Genomic DNA, 16,030 nt, shown 5'->3' with positions numbered 1-16,030 from the left:
GCCTGCTTACTCATGGCCTGGGACAGGGATCTGCCTTTCCCTGGCTCTTTGACCACAGTCCTGAGATTTGTAAGTAAAAATCTCGTGACTTTACTTCCTTTGTGTGAGTGTACTAAAATTGTTTTTGATCAGAATGACTGTGGTTTCACTTTCACAAAGTGGGAGCTTAGATACTGAAGGAGATATCTGCCAAATTTGTGAGGATGGCTTATGCCTCTTCATTCAGCAGATCATAAACTGTATATTTTCAATTGAATGCATCAGCCATGGGTCTCCCCAACACAGAGGCCCACATAGTGAGGTGAACTTCAAAAATATGAACTTTAGAGGTTTTTCCCTTTATGGCCAATAAAGGAAATTGAGGAACATGTGTGGCATTAGTACAAGGAGTGCATGTCCCTAGGGAATGTGGATTTAAACTAATTCATGCCTGTGGCAATAACAGAGTGTTATTTGCTTTCTTTGGAATTCTTTGAAGGAGGCATTAAACCTCTCAACTAAACTGTCAGCCTGAGGCCTAGAGGGGACATGGAAGTTGTATTGAATGTCTTCTTCCAGAGCCTAACAGTGTCTGTTTTGAGAAGTGAAATGAATGCCTTAGTCATTATCAATAATCTCTGAAATTCCAAAGGGGAGAATAAGAATGTTCTGGTGAGGCCAAATTGTGGCCTTAGTATACATAGTGACATCTGTTTCCTTGATTTATATTTTAGGTCTCTGTGAAACAAGAGATTGCTAGAGTTCTTTACCTCTAAGGGAGCAATTCTTATAAAATATACCAAGAGTTTAGAAAAATGTACATATGGAGCCATTTTCTGGCCAGGGTATCTGGTGCTAAGATGACTGCCTCATATATAGTCAACTGTGCTGACCCTTAGATCCTGCATTATCTGGGACATCCTAGATAAGGAATAAAAAGCAGAACATTCCACCAGGTTCCATCATATGTAATGGTGGCAATATGTTCCATAAAGTGTATAAACTCCATTAATGATTCACTAACTTGCTCCTATGGGGCTTTCCATGTTGCTTAGGGGGCTGGGAGAGGGTTGACCTCCTTTAATACTGTGGTAACTAGCAAGGATCTGAGGAGAGGTGAGGTTAGACCTTCCTGAAGATGGGATATGTCAGAGGGTCAGATTTGACTCCAGCTTATAGAATGGAGGGCTTGATAACTCTGCAGATCTTGTGAGTGCTGGTTCCTTGACCCAAGGTGTAATGACCAGCATGGTATGGAAGAATAGATGCTCAGGGTCTGTGAGAGACTGTTTGTAGAGGAGCTCAGTATGTGGCCAACAACTACCACTGCTAGTCAGTTTGTTAGTTGAGTGGTCAAGCCCCATGATTAGATGATTAACCCTTTGGCCTGCTGGTAGCCAGCAGCATGAAGACAAGTCCAGGCACATTGGCTAGGGACGTTTCATTGAAACAGCAGTTGTGTCACCTCCTCCATTATTTGGGGAGAACCTGGTACCCCTTGTTCTTTCCCCTTGTTCTTGTTCTTGTTCTTCTTCTTCTTTTTTTTTTTTTTCCCCAATCAGTGCCTGGTGCATAGGTTGTCTGAAATGTATACTTGGGATAGCAGCAAGGGGAACGGCAGCACAGGAAATGGGCAAAGTATCTACACTTGCCCAAACAACTCTTATTAAGTGACTTAGGTGTCATGATTAATTCTCGCTAGGGAGGTGATCTTCTTCCTTTCCACAAACCTCATAATAAGCCACCCCTTGACTCTCCCTGAAGGTGGACAATCACAATAATGTCCAGATGGCTGCCCCACCTAACTTGATGGTTCTCAAGTTAGATGCACTGACCAGAGAGCTCTAGCTTATCTTTGTAAGTGGAACAGAAGCACCAGCTGATCGGGTATAGTTTTATATTGTCACTGCCATTACAGGCAGAAGTCCTAGAGGCTCTTGCTAGACATAGACTGACTCACAGTAGAACATATGCTAAGGAATTGTTAATTAACAACATATCTCTTCTTGAAGACAAGAGCATTCTGTGGTGGGAAGGGAGGACAATATCTGCTAAAGACAACACAGTGGCCAATAGGCCAAAGTGCAAGTCCACCAGCAATGACAGTTTGGTCCCAGGCAGCCATACCTATATCATGAAACCATTTAGCTATCCAGGAGCAGTTAATTTAAGCTGACCATGTGTCCTTGGTCATGATTGTATCATCATGTAAAGAGTTGTTTTACTTACCTCTTCATCACCCCTTTGGTGAAGGAGAAATTTGTGTCCTAGAGTTATGGGGTTGGAAAATATGTAGCACCTAATACTGGACAGAAGAAACCAACAGCAATTTACTAGTCACAGCCTTGGAGTGGAAAGTAGCAGGAAGGATGCTGCGCATGGCCATAAGGGGCTACATTCAGTAACAGAGTGAATAGCCAGGGACTGCAGGAGGTATGCTTTGTAGTATCACTGGGGAGGCATTCCTTGGTTCTGGTGAGATAGGATTGGCTTGTTTGAATTGGCTTGTTCTATAAGCGAGCAAGGAACTGACACCCACCTTCAACTGGTCCCCCTGATAAGTAGGGTTGTTTGGTTAAGGGATCTTATCTTTGGGAGCAGAATGGACTGAGAAACTTGGGAGTTAGGTTATTTAAAGTCTTCCTTGTTGTGCCAGATGTCAAGGCAACACATACACTGGGCTTAATTTTGTTTATACCATAAGAGTGAGTGGTATGCTGTTGGACAGGACCAAAATCTTGAACAATTTAAGTCTTGGTTAGGCTTGCTTCCAGACAAATTTGTCAGATATTAAGCTTAAGTTCTTTGAGAGGTTTCCTGCATTGCCTTCCAAAATAGAACATTTTCCAAAGTAGAAACTAAACTTTTTATGAGCATAGGTCCCCCAGCTCCTATGGAAACTTATGGGAGGATCTCTTTGTCATCAAGTTCTGAAATTTCATAGTTATCACATGATTTGATGTAGATCTGTTTCCATCTGAATTTCGGATACTTAGTAAACTCTTTTAGTCTTTACACCCAACCTTTCAGTTTTTGGAAATTTTCTTGAATTATTGCTTTCATCATTTCTTCCCTTACTTCTTTTCATCTTTTCTTTATCCCTTAATATTTAGATATTGAACCTCCTCTACTGACCTACCAATTTTCTTCACTTTTTCTTTCCTACTTTCCACAGTTTTTTTTTTTTTTTTTTAAGATTTTTATTTATTTATTTATTTGACAGAGAGAGAGAGATGGAGAGAGAAAGCACAATTGGGCAGAGAGGCAGGCGGGGGGTGGGGAGCAGACTCCCTGCTGAGCAGACAGCCAGCTGTGGGGCTGGATCCCAGGACGCTGAGATCATGACCTCAGCCAAAGGCAGAGGCTTAACCCATTGAGCCACCCAGGCGCCCCCACAGTTTTTTAATCTACTTTCTCAGAAATGTTCTTATCTTTATCTTTCAAACTTATACTGAGCTTTTTATTTCATTATATTATTATTAAGACCAAGATATTTTTTTAATGTTTTCTCAATATTCCTCTCTAAAGGTATTTTGAACTCTTTTCATGTATACAATATTTTCTCTTATTCACCTGAAGAGATTAATGATAGCTTATATTACATTTTATTTTCTTGCAATAGTGTCTCTTTCCAGGAATCTACAGTAGAGATTTTTTTCTTTTTTTTCTTTTTTTTTTTTTTTTGCCAATGTCTGATGATGCTTAGCTGTGTGTCTGTAATTCAAAATGATACTCTAAAAGGCTGAAGGTAAACTCTGCCCTTGTGTGGAAAACTTGTTGAGTATTTTTGTCTATAGGGTGATCTTGCTGGATCATGTAATTGAGGAAAACCCAAAGTCAGTATGTTTGGTATATTTTTCTTCTTAGACTAGTTAGAGGTATCCAGAGACATATGTTCAGATCTTCTGCCTGGAAGTATAAGCCTTTGTACTTGCATTCTGAAAGTTAATTGGAGAAAGACTTCTGGGAGACCCAAGAGCCTAAGTTTTCTGGGTATGATGATCTCACATTAAACCGTACCTGCTGTCTTCCAATGTAGGCACCTCTGTTTTAACCTCCTTAGAGAATAAATTTCCTGTCTTCTAACCAGAGAGGATAATTGATCACCTGCATATGCACAGTCGATGAGAGAAACCTGGAGTCTAATTGCTTCTCAATGACATTTTTTGATCCTTCTCTTTATTTTTATATTCACTCCCACTTCAGAACTAATTTGTTCTATTAATTCCTTAGCCTTGGAATATTCTGTGGGATAAATCAGATTTCTTCCCTCATACTCTTAACTTCCAGCTCAAGATTACATATTTTTAAAACTAGTACTTTGATAGCAACTTACTGATCCACTTCCAAACTTCCAAAATGTTGTTATAACTGTTTGCTCACTTGTTTCTTTGTCTTTTGCTTGTTCTTATAGGCTTTTCTGCAGAAAATGTTCTTTTCATTTATGTGAGATTTTATGAAAAGCAAAGGTTTGTGAATGAATTCATCTCTTCTCTCTCTTTAAATAGAAGCTTAAAAATAAGCTTTCACATAATGAGCTAAGTCTTACAACACAAAGTCATGAAAAAATCGGCTCTTAGATTATGGAGAGTTTGTGGGATTCTTGCTAGAAGTACATATTTCTTTATTGTTAGAACCATATAAAAGACACATATATGCTTCACATTTGGTTACATTTGGGAATTAATATTTTAAATGTAAGATATACATATTTTCTCTTTATATATCAATAAATGAAATTATAAAAAATAATATGCAATTTCTATTTCCCAAATGTGACTATTACAATGATTTATTTTTCTTTTGGTTTGTAACAAGTTTAACATTATTTTGAGTTTTAAAATTGATAAACTTTAAACTTGAGCTTTAGATTGATAATGGTAAAACCAAGTAGATGATATGCATTGTTATATTTGATATAGATTAGAATTGTAATTATTTGTTCAATTGTTTTTAAGATTATTCTATTGTTTTTAAGATTATAATTATGTGTGAATATACATTTTGAAATCTGATAGTGCTTTTCTCTTATGTTAGTTTATTCACCATATTATTCTATTTTGAATAATGCCTGAAATTAGTGTCCAAAAGTATCAGGCAACTTGCAAGCTTTAGTACTTGAGGTCAATTTAATTACATTGTGCATGACAGAAACTAGGCCATTTGGGTATTGCCTTTGCCACCAGCAATTGACACCTGAGTGTTAATGAGCAGGTAATTAAGAGCTGGCACATACAGACGCATTTTACTGTTTGGGACTAGGATAACCATATGCTACATAACTTCTGTGCTAAGTATTTTGCTAGCTTCAGAATTTACACAATTATGTTTGTGAGGTTTTTTTTTTTTTTTTTTTAATCTTTCTTTTGCCATGGTAAAAAACAAAAAAAAGATTAACAAAGAGTTACTTTAAAGATTTAAAATAACCGTACATGTCATTTTCTAGTTATGAAACGTTTGAAAACTACTAAAGGCATATTTGGAGAGCAGATATCTGGAAAAAATAAATTTGTGGAGTGGCAATTACTTTCCATTTAAAACCACAACTACAGGACTTACATTTTCAAAAGTCTTCTGTAATATAACAAAATACCAAAAGCAACTTAACATGAATGTAATATGTAGGGTAGGCAGCCTCTAGGATGGCCCATAATGATTATCACCTCCAGGTATTGAACTCTTGAGTATCCCCCTTCTCCTGAAAGTAGTTGAGCTATGGAACCCACTTCTATGAAACAGAATTTGGTTCTGGTGTTAGATTATATAAAGGTTATGTTTTCTGTCTTGGGACACTACTTGTACACTTTCTCATTCTCTTCTGAATTGCTTGCAGAGATGTGGAGGCAGCTCTGTGGTGAGACCCATGTGTCACGAGATCGAGGCCCTTCAACAAACACATGAATGAACTCTGAAGCAGACGCCCTTTCCCAAATTGCATCTTCAGAGGAGACCACACCTTCTGTCCACAGCTTGAGTGCCATCTCAAAGGAGACCTCAGGCAGAGGTTCCCAGTTAAAGTACACTATGGGTTTTGAATCATACAAATTTGGAGAATAGTGTTTTCCAGCAACATCTAACTAATACCATATGGAATTGGCAATCCTATTGTCTGCCATAGCAATATGAATTATTGATTCTTCTGATGTGATGTGTATAATCAAACAATATGTATAATGTACCTGCATCATGTTTTTGCTGTCCTCTCCAATTTTCCTTTCTTACTCTTCTCCTCCCTACCTCACAAAAATAGTCCCCAACACTTTCTTGATTAATCTTCTATTGGTTTAAAAAAAATAAAACTGTTCTCAGCAGATGAAAAATGTATTAACTTTTGTGAATTTTAGTTGTGGGAATTACTTCTAATTTTCTTCTTTGAAAGAGTTTGCTTTTCCATCGAACCCTCTGTAGGACATAGAGCCTTTTATATGCAGAATGATATAATTATGCTTTGAAATAGCTTTGAATTCCCTGTAGCTTAAACTGAGAACATGAAAGGCCAAATGTTATATCGAACTGAAGGATATAAAAGTGCACGTACATCAATCCAAAATGATATATAGAAATGAACAGCTCTTTACACTGTGATGTCAGTTTTTGACAGATTATTGAAGGATCTTTGTAACTGCCGAGACTGCTTTGGGTAGCATGAAAACTCTGCCTGGGGATAGTCTTATCGGTTTGTATTTTTTATTCTTTCAATACCAAAAGGTGAGTAGATGTTAAGTGAAACAAGAGAAATACTCTCTGACAAAAGCTTTAACTCTCTTCCCCAAAGATGACATCTGGCCCCAAATGGTAAAACGTAGTGTGACGCGATGATGGAATCATCCACCCAATCTGTCATGCTAGAGCTGGCAGCCTGGATGAGGAGGTTACATTTTAGGAAGTCGACAGAAAACCCACTTGGCAATCATCACCTCCGGAGAGATCCCAGTGACAGACAAGGGTCTCTTCTGCTCAGGAGGGGAGTTTATTGTGCTGGTGACAGACATGTCAAGAGGATTTAAAGCACCCACATCCTTTCTTGTAACAGGAAGATAAAAGGATAAAAGGAACCCAGTGAATTTTTGTATGTTCAAAACCTTGAAATCAATGCCATGTTTATTTACAAGCAGATTCTAAAACACCTAACTTTTATGTTGAAAGAGTATGTACTGCTCACTCTTAATACCCTAACTGCTTTGCGTTAAGTAAAAGTACATCTTAGAATTGTTCTTTATATCACTCATGAATAGAGCTTTCTTTTTCTGCTTAAAGGGCAGAAATTATAATCCAAACAAAAGAATGAAATATGCATCTCATCTGGGTTTGTTAGTAAAGGGGGATAGGTCTTAAAATTGAAGATGAAAAGTTCCTAAATTCTGGTGTTTCTAGAATGTGCAGATATTAAGTAAGTATAATTGAAATCAGATCAAGGGCAAAGGGTAAAACTTTGAACAAAATATATACTTTGATACTAATACTGATTCAAGCAGAACTGAGTGGATGATGAATTTAATACTTTTGTATTCAATCTAGGCTAGGGAAATGTATTGTGTTTAGTACTTTGCAAAGCTTGCCACTTATTAATCTGCAAAATATATATGAAAGGAGATGATGTACTTAAACAGTAGTTGTGAAAAAACATAATCGTTAATTAGTTCTGATACTATAATCAAAAAAACATATATACCCATATACTAAAATGCTCTTTTCAGGAAAGGATTGACATGAATTTAAAAGAAAATTCAAAGGCTTTAAAAATGTAACTTAATGTATATATTAGATTAGTACCACTCTTAACTTTAATACTATAGAGAATAGACAAACAATATGAAACGGGCAGCATGATGCCTCTGAAATTATTTCAAACTAGATTATCTCCTAGCTCTACTCCTAAAAACCTTATGACCTTGATAGAGTTCTGCAGTTGATTTAGAGACTCAAATCAGTTCTCATATCTCAATTAGGGTCATGAGTCAAGTTTTAGTTGGGAATAATTTAAGAAAAAACAATCTCCATTTTATAGAGAGAATATATTATGACCTGCTGGGGAGGGGGGTGGGGCATGGCATACTCATTCCGTAAATGCATGTGAAATCCCCTGTTCAGTAGAAGTTCTGGGTAGGAATAAAAGTAAACTAAAAAATTCTTACAATACTGTGAAGGACCTACTAAAATGGTTCTAATTATTAGTGATAAGGAAGGAATAGTTATATTTTAAGTTATATTGGCAGGTGTGACTAAAAATATTTTCTTGATAAAGGTGGTAAAAGACCATCTCTACCATGAATTTTTTTTTAAAGATTTTATTTATTTATTTGACAGACAGAGATCACAAGTAGGTAGAGAGAAGCAGGCAGAGAAAAAGAGGGGAAAGCAGGCTCCCTGCTGAGCAGGGATCCTGATGCCAGGTTCAATCCCAGGACCCTGAGATCATGACTTGAGTGGAAGGCAGAGGCTTAACCCACTGAGCACCTGGCACCCCTCTACCATGAATTTTTATACAATTTCAAATTGTGGCACAAAGCAAAGTTAACACAGAGGACTCACATTAAAAGCAAAACTATGATAGTTTTAAAACTATAATAAAAGCTAATATTTATTAAGTATTCCATCTGTGACAAGTACTGTGCTATTCATCACAACATTTATATGAAAAGTGATACTTTCAATCAATTCGCAGTTGATGAAATCATGAGAAGCACGTAAACTTGATTATTTCTTAATTATAAGGTTAGTGAGTATTGAAGCTTCAAAATGACTTCTGACATATGGATCCTACTATCAGCTGCTTTAAATAACATGGCAGAAGAAAAGATAAAATGAAGCAATTAAGCAAATAATGTTTCATTAGAAATGCCCATAATAGGTATATGCTGAATTTTAAAGGTAAACTAAGATATATACATTCCTCTCACATTTAAACCACATGGTCTTGTGGTCTAAAAAAAGCTCATGTTGCAAGTTTTAGAAGTGATAAAAAAGACTAACAGATTTAAATTGTAGGTTGTATGCTTTTCCCTACATCTCACACTATCCTGATTCTATGTGCAAGTGTGTCTGTGTGTGTGTGAATAAAATGAGGTAGGAACTTGATGGTCACAATATCAGACATGAATAAAATAGTACACAATAGAGCACAGTCGAATATGTTGCAGTAAAATGTGATTTAAAGATCTCCTTGCCCAAATAAATAAAATCATGAATGAAAGAGGAGAGATCACAACTAACACCAAGGAAATACAAACTATTATAAGAACATACTATGAGCAACTCTACGGCAATAAATTTGACAATCTGGAAGAAATGGATGCATTCCTAGAAACATATAAACTACCACAACTGAACCATGAAGAAATAGAAAGCCTGAACAGACCCATAACCAGTAAGGAGATTGAAACAGTCATTAAAAATCTCCAAACAAACAAAAGCCCAGGGCCAGACGGCTTCCCGGGGGAATTCTACCAAACATTTAAAGAAGAACTAATTCCTATTCTCCTGAAACTGTTCCAAAAAATAGAAATGGAAGGAAAACTTCCAAACTCATTTTATGAGGCCAGCATCACCTTGATCCCAAAACCAGACAAGGATCCCACCAAAAAAGAGAGCTATAGACCGATATCCTTGATGAACACAGATGCGAAAATACTCAACAAAATACTAGCCAATCGGATTCAACAGTACATTAAAAAGATTATTCACCACGACCAAGTGGGATTTATTCCAGGGCTGCAAGGTTGGTTCAACATCCGCAAATCAGTCAATGTGATACAACACATCAATAAAAGTAAGAACAAGAACCATATGATACTCTCAATAGATGCTGAAAAAGCATTTGACAAAGTACAACATCCCTTCCTGATCAAAACTCTTCAAAGTGTAGGGATAGAGGGCACATACCTCAATATCATCAAAGCCATCTATGAAAAACCCACCGCAAATATCATTCTCAATGGAGAAAAACTGAAAGCTTTTCCGCTAAGGTCAGGAACACGGCAGGGATGTCCATTATCACCACTGCTATTCAACATCGTACTAGAGGTCCTAGCCTCAGCAATCAGACAACAAAAGGAAATTAAAGGCATCCAAATCGGCAAAGAAGAAGTCAAATTATCACTCTTCGCAGATGATATGATACTATATGTGGAAAACCCAAAAGACTCCACTCCAAAACTGCTAGAACTTATACAGGAATTCAGTAAAGTGTCAGGATATAAAATCAATGCACAGAAATCAGTTGCATTTCTCTACACCAACAGCAAGACAGAAGAAAGAGATATTAAGGAGTCAATCCCATTTACAATTGCATCCAAAACCATAAGATACCTAGGAATAAACCTAACCAAAGAGACACAGAATCTATACTCAGAAAACTATAAAGTACTCATGAAAGAAATTGAGGAAGACACAAAGAAATGGAAAAATGTTCCATGCTCCTGGATTGGAAGAATAAATATTGTGAAAATGTCTATGCTACCTAAAGCAATCTACACATTTAATGCAATTCCTATCAAAGTACCATCCATCTTTTTCAAAGAAATGGAACAAATAATGCTAAAATTTATATGGAACCAGAAAAGACCTCGAATAGCCAAAGGGATATTGAAAAAGAAAGCCAACGTTGGTGGCATCACAATTCCGGACTTCAAGCTCTATTACAAAGCTGTCATCATCAAGACAGCATGGTACTGGCACAAAAACAGACACATAGATCAATGGAACAGAATAGAGAGCCCAGAAATAGACCCTCAACTCTATGGTCAACTAATCTTCGACAAAGCAGGAAAGAATGTCCAATGGAAAAAAGACAGCCTTTTCAATAAATGGTGCTGGGAAAATTGGACAGCCACATGCAGAAAAATGAAATTGGACCATTTCCTTACACCACACACAAAAATAGACTCAAAATGGATGAAGGACCTCAATGTGCGAAAGGAATCCATCAAAATCCTTGAGGAGAACACGGGCAGCAACCTCTTCGACCTCTGCCGCAGCAACATCTTCCTAGGAACAACGCAAAAGGCAAGGGAAGCAAGGGAAAAAATGAACTACTGGGATTTCATCAAGATCAAAAGCTTTTGCACAGCAAAGGAAACAGTTAACAAAATCAAAAGACAACTGACAGAATGGGAGAAGATATTTGCAAACGACATATCAGATAAAGGACTAGTGTCCAGAATCTATAAAGAACTTAGCAAACTCAACACCCAAAGAACAAATAATCCAATCAAGAAATGGGCAGAAGACATGAACAGACATTTCTGCAAAGAAGACATCCAGATGGCCAACAGACACATGAAAAAGTGCTCCATATCACTTGGCATAAGGGAAATACAAATCAAAACCACAATGAGATATCACCTCACACCAGTCAGAATGGCTAAAATCAACAAGTCAGGAAATGACAGATGCTGGCGAGGATGCGGAGAAAGGGGAACCCTCCTACACTGTTGGTGGGAATGCAAGCTGGTGCAGCCACTCTGGAAAACAGCATGGAGGTTCCTCAAAATGTTGAAAATAGAACTGCCCTATGACCCAGCAATTGCACTATTGGGTATTTACCCTAAAGATACAAATGTAGTGATCCAAAGGGACACATGCACCCGAATGTTTATAGCAGCAATGTCCACAATAGCCAAACTATGGAAAGAACCTAGATGTCCATCAACAGATGAATGGATCAAGAAGATGTGGTATATATACACAATGGAATACTATGCAGCCATCAAAAGAAATGAAATCTTGCCATTTGCAACAACATGGATGGAACTAGAGCGTATCATGCTTAGCGAAATAAGTCAAGCAGAGAAAGACAACTATCATATGATCTCCCTGATATGAGGAAGTGGTGATGCAACATGGAGGCTTAAGTGGGTAGAAGAATAAATGAAACAAGATGGGATTGGGAGGGAGACAAACCATAAGTGACTCTTAATCTCACAAAACAAACTGAGGGTTGCCGGGGGGAGGGGGTTGGGGAGAAGGGGGTGGGATTATGGACATTGGGGAGGGTATGTGATTTGGTGAGTGCTGTGAAGTGTGTAAACCTGGTGATTCACAGACCTGGGGATAAAAATATATGTATATAAAAAATATATGTTTATAAAAAATAAAAAAAAAATAAAAAAAAAAAAAAAAAAAAAAAAAAAAAAAAAAAAAAGATCTCCTTGCCTAAAGTTTCCCAAAACGTGTTACACATGAACCTTCAGTGTCACTTGATCAAAGGTGGGAAAAATGGTAGAAGTTAAGGAATTTTCATTTTCAAATGGATATTGCATGCTACATCCATTTCTGAAAGATTTATAATTCCCCCCACTGTGTTAAAAGTCTCACAGGAATCTTTTAACTTAAAAAGGTCCTGTTTAATGTTTTTTAGCCTAATATGTGTATATGTATACACACACATGTATATAGGCAGGTATGTTATATGTATGTTTATATACATAATGCATGTACATATATAAAGTTTAATAGACATTTCACCTCATCATCTAAAAGGGTGTCTATCATCCTTCAGATATGCTGTGAAAAACAATGCTTTTTGTTTAAAAACAGATTATTTGTAATTGATTTGTACAAAATCAAGGCTAATAAGGAACACTTTAAGACACTGATAAATTGCATTTATTATTTATTCTTAATTAAAAGGAATGGAGAGAGGGGAATTAATATAAGCATTGGGAAAATATTTTGGAGATATCTATTTTTTAACCTTTCTAACAGGAAGCTTTTCTAACATGATTTACCTAATTAATACTTGATGTGTGCAATTATCAGTAATAATAGATCATGTCTACTTTTTCAAGTTTGAAAAGTTAATCTAGGATAAGTATACATATACTCCCAGTTCAAGAACCAAATGATATGAAAATTAACATAAAACTTAATAAACTTATTTTTCTGAGAAATACTTTCTAGTAAATTGAAAATTTGACAATAACTTCTATAGTTAGTTAAATTTCATCAAATCAGATTGCACATAGTCTAAGCATTGCAATGTAATCTCATTTCATACTATTTTCTATTCCTTTCCTTTTCAATATTAAATAATCACTACTTTCTTCAAGTCTGAAATCCAAGTCTGAGTCACCCGTAGTTTGCAGTGGATGACCTTGCTTCTTAATTCAGAGAGATAGTTTAGTCATCAGAAAGGATGATATAACTTCTAAAAGTCTCCTAATTTCTACTTCGCCTGCATCCGTCCTTACATCTTAAAAAGAACATTTTTTTCACTGTTTGTATTTGTCAAGGCTCCTCATAAGCAATAGGATGTCAACCTACATGGGCTTAAGAGGAAAGAATTACGTTCATTCAGGTAACTGAAAGGTCTACAGATGGGTGTATTCAAGGATCCAAATGTGAAGACAAATTTTTAAATTCCAAGGTTAATCTATTCACTGAAGATTTTAATCCCACTGCTTCCCTCTTGCCTCTTGGACATCTTGCTCCATTCAGTTGTCTCGTCCTTTCCTTCTTCCTCTCCACTGTTTGTTCCTCAGTATATAAACATGTTCAAACTACCCTAACTTAAAAGTCACATCCTTACACAGCATCTTGATTCATATATGTATAGTCTCACACTTTGTCTCACACTCTGATGTCCCTTCACTTCAAACCCTCATGTTTCTCAGGCCAGTTCCACAAATTCAATACACCTGGATATTAAAGCCTCATTCTGGATCCTGCAGAACTTGTCCCAGTACTGTTGACTTTCCCTTGCCACAGAAGGGGTCAAGGTACTCTCCAAAGCTAGAGCCTATACTTCATTCAATTCAATTCTCAGAGAATCCTTGCTTTCCAGCTCTTCTGTTCACTCTTTAAGGTCTCACTTCTAGCTCAAATGAGCCAAGGCCTCCTCTTACTAAGGTAATAGCAGGCATATGTTGCTTTATTGCCCCTCATGTAAGTGCACCTTTTACAAATTGAAGATTTGTGGCAAGGAACTCCATTGTGCAAGTCTTCTGGTATCGTTTTTCCTACAGCATTTGCTCACTTAATGTCTCTGTGTCACATTTTGGTAATTCTCACAGTATTTCAAACGTTAATAATTATTATTGCATTTGTTAGGGTGATCTGTGATCAGTGATTTTTGATCCTACTATTGTAATTGTTTTGAGGCACCATGAACTATGCCCACATAAGACAGCAAACTTAATTGATAAAGGTGTGTTCTGCTTGCCCCACTGATATTAAAATAATCATGCGAAAGGAAGAGTCACATGGCTCTGACTTTATTTATTTATTATTTATTTATTTAATGGCTCTTACTTTAAATCAAAGCTAAAAATGATGAAGCTTAGTGAGAAGGTATATTTAAAGATGAGACAGGCTGAAAGCTAAGCTTGCTGTAACAATTACCTAGGCTGTGAATGCAAAGGAAAGTCTCCTGAAGGAAATTAAAGTAAAGGCATGAATGATCAGATAACAAAACAGCCTTACTGCTAATTGCGGAGAAAGCTCCACTGATCTTGATAGAAGATGTAACCAGCCACAGACATTCTCTGAAGCCAAAGCCTAATCCAGAGCAAGGCTCTAAATCTCTTCAATTCTATGAAGACTCAGAGAGGTGAAGAAGCTGCAGAACAGTTTGAAGCCAGCAGAGGTTGGTTTATAATGTTAAGGAAAGAAGCGTTTCCATCGCATAAAAGTGCAAGGTAAAGCAGTCAGTGCTGATAGAGCAAGTTATCCAGGAGATCTAGCCAAGACAATTAATTAATAAAGTAGATCTAGTTAAGACTACATTAAACAACAGATTTTCAAAGTAGATTCTCAAAGCAACATCCTTCTATTGGAAGAAGATGCCACTTTGGGCTTTTGCAGTTAGAAAGGAGAAGTGAGTACCTGGTTTCAAAGCTTTAAAAGACAGCCTGACTTTGGTTATGGGCTAATGCAGTTGGTGACTTTAAATTAAAACCAATGCTCATTTATCATTCTGAAAATCCGAGGGACCTTAATAATTATCTAAATCTACTCTGCCTGTGCTCTGTCAATGGAACAACAAAGTCTGGATGACAACACATCTGTTTATAAGATGATTTAATGAATATTTTCAGTTCACTGTTGAGATTTACTGCTCAGGGGAAAAAAAAAGAAAGAAAATAAACAAGAAGAACAAGAAGATTCCTTTCAAAATAGGACTTCTCATAGACAATACATATGGTCAACCAAAAACTATGATGGAGATGGACTGTAAGATTCATGTAACATACATTCTGCAGCTCATGGACCGAGAAGTAATTTCTACTTTCAAGTATTATGATTTAAGAAATACATTTCATAAGGGTATAACTGCCATAGATAGTGATTCCTTTGATGGATCTGGATAAAGTAAATTGACAAAACTTCTGAAAAGGATTCTAGATGCCATAAAGAATATCTGTAATTTATGGGGAGAGGCTAAAATATCAATATTAATATGACTTTGGAAAAAGTTGATTCCAACCCTCATGAATAACTTCAAGGGGTTCAAGACTTCAGTGGGAGAAGTCACTACAGATGTGGCAGGAATAGCAGGAGAACTAGAATTAGAAGTGGAGCCTGAAGATGTGACTGAATTGCTGCAATTTCATGATAACACTTTAAGAGATGAGGAGTTGCTTCTTATGGATGAGCACAGAGAATGGTCTCTTGAGATGGAAACTACTCCTGGTGAAGATGCTGTGAAGGTTGTCGAAATGACAACAAAGGATTTAGAATACTACATCAACTTAGCTGATAAAGCAACAACAGGCTTTGAGAGAACTGACTTCAATTTTGAAAGAAGTCCTTCTGTGGGTAAAATGCTTTCAAGTTGAAATCATTCATGAAAGGAAATTTTAATAGATGTAGCAAACTTCACTGTTGTCTTATTTTAAGAAATCGTCACAGCCACCCCAACCTTCAATAGCCACCATCCCGATCAGTCAACAGCCATCAACATCAAAGCAAGACCCTCCAGTAGCAAAAAGATTATGACTTGTTCAGAGCTCAGATGATAGTATTTTTAGTGATAAAGCATTTTTTAAACTGGGTGCCTGGGTTGCTCAATTAAGCAACTGTCTTTGGCTCAGGTCATGACCAGAGTTCCAGG

General features: G+C 36.8%; 1 protein-coding gene across 1 annotated transcript in view; it reads left to right on the top strand.

The window, feature by feature from the left end:
- Positions 1–6,275, top strand: part of PCDH10 (protocadherin 10) — a 61,324-nt gene extending 55,049 nt beyond the window's left edge. The window contains exon 5 of the mRNA XM_059168680.1: positions 5,813–6,275. Coding sequence (XP_059024663.1) covers positions 5,813–5,880 — 68 coding nt within the window. The 3' untranslated portion in view covers positions 5,881–6,275. The remainder of the gene's footprint in view (positions 1–5,812) is intronic.
- The last annotated feature ends 9,755 nt before the right edge of the window (positions 6,276–16,030 follow it).

The sequence above is a fragment of the Mustela lutreola genome, chromosome 1 (assembly GCF_030435805.1).
Source record: "Mustela lutreola isolate mMusLut2 chromosome 1, mMusLut2.pri, whole genome shotgun sequence".
In the NCBI taxonomy this organism is placed as follows: Eukaryota; Metazoa; Chordata; class Mammalia; order Carnivora; family Mustelidae; genus Mustela; species Mustela lutreola.
Note: the sequence above shows the minus strand (reverse complement) of the source record. Positions and strands in the feature narration are given on the sequence as shown.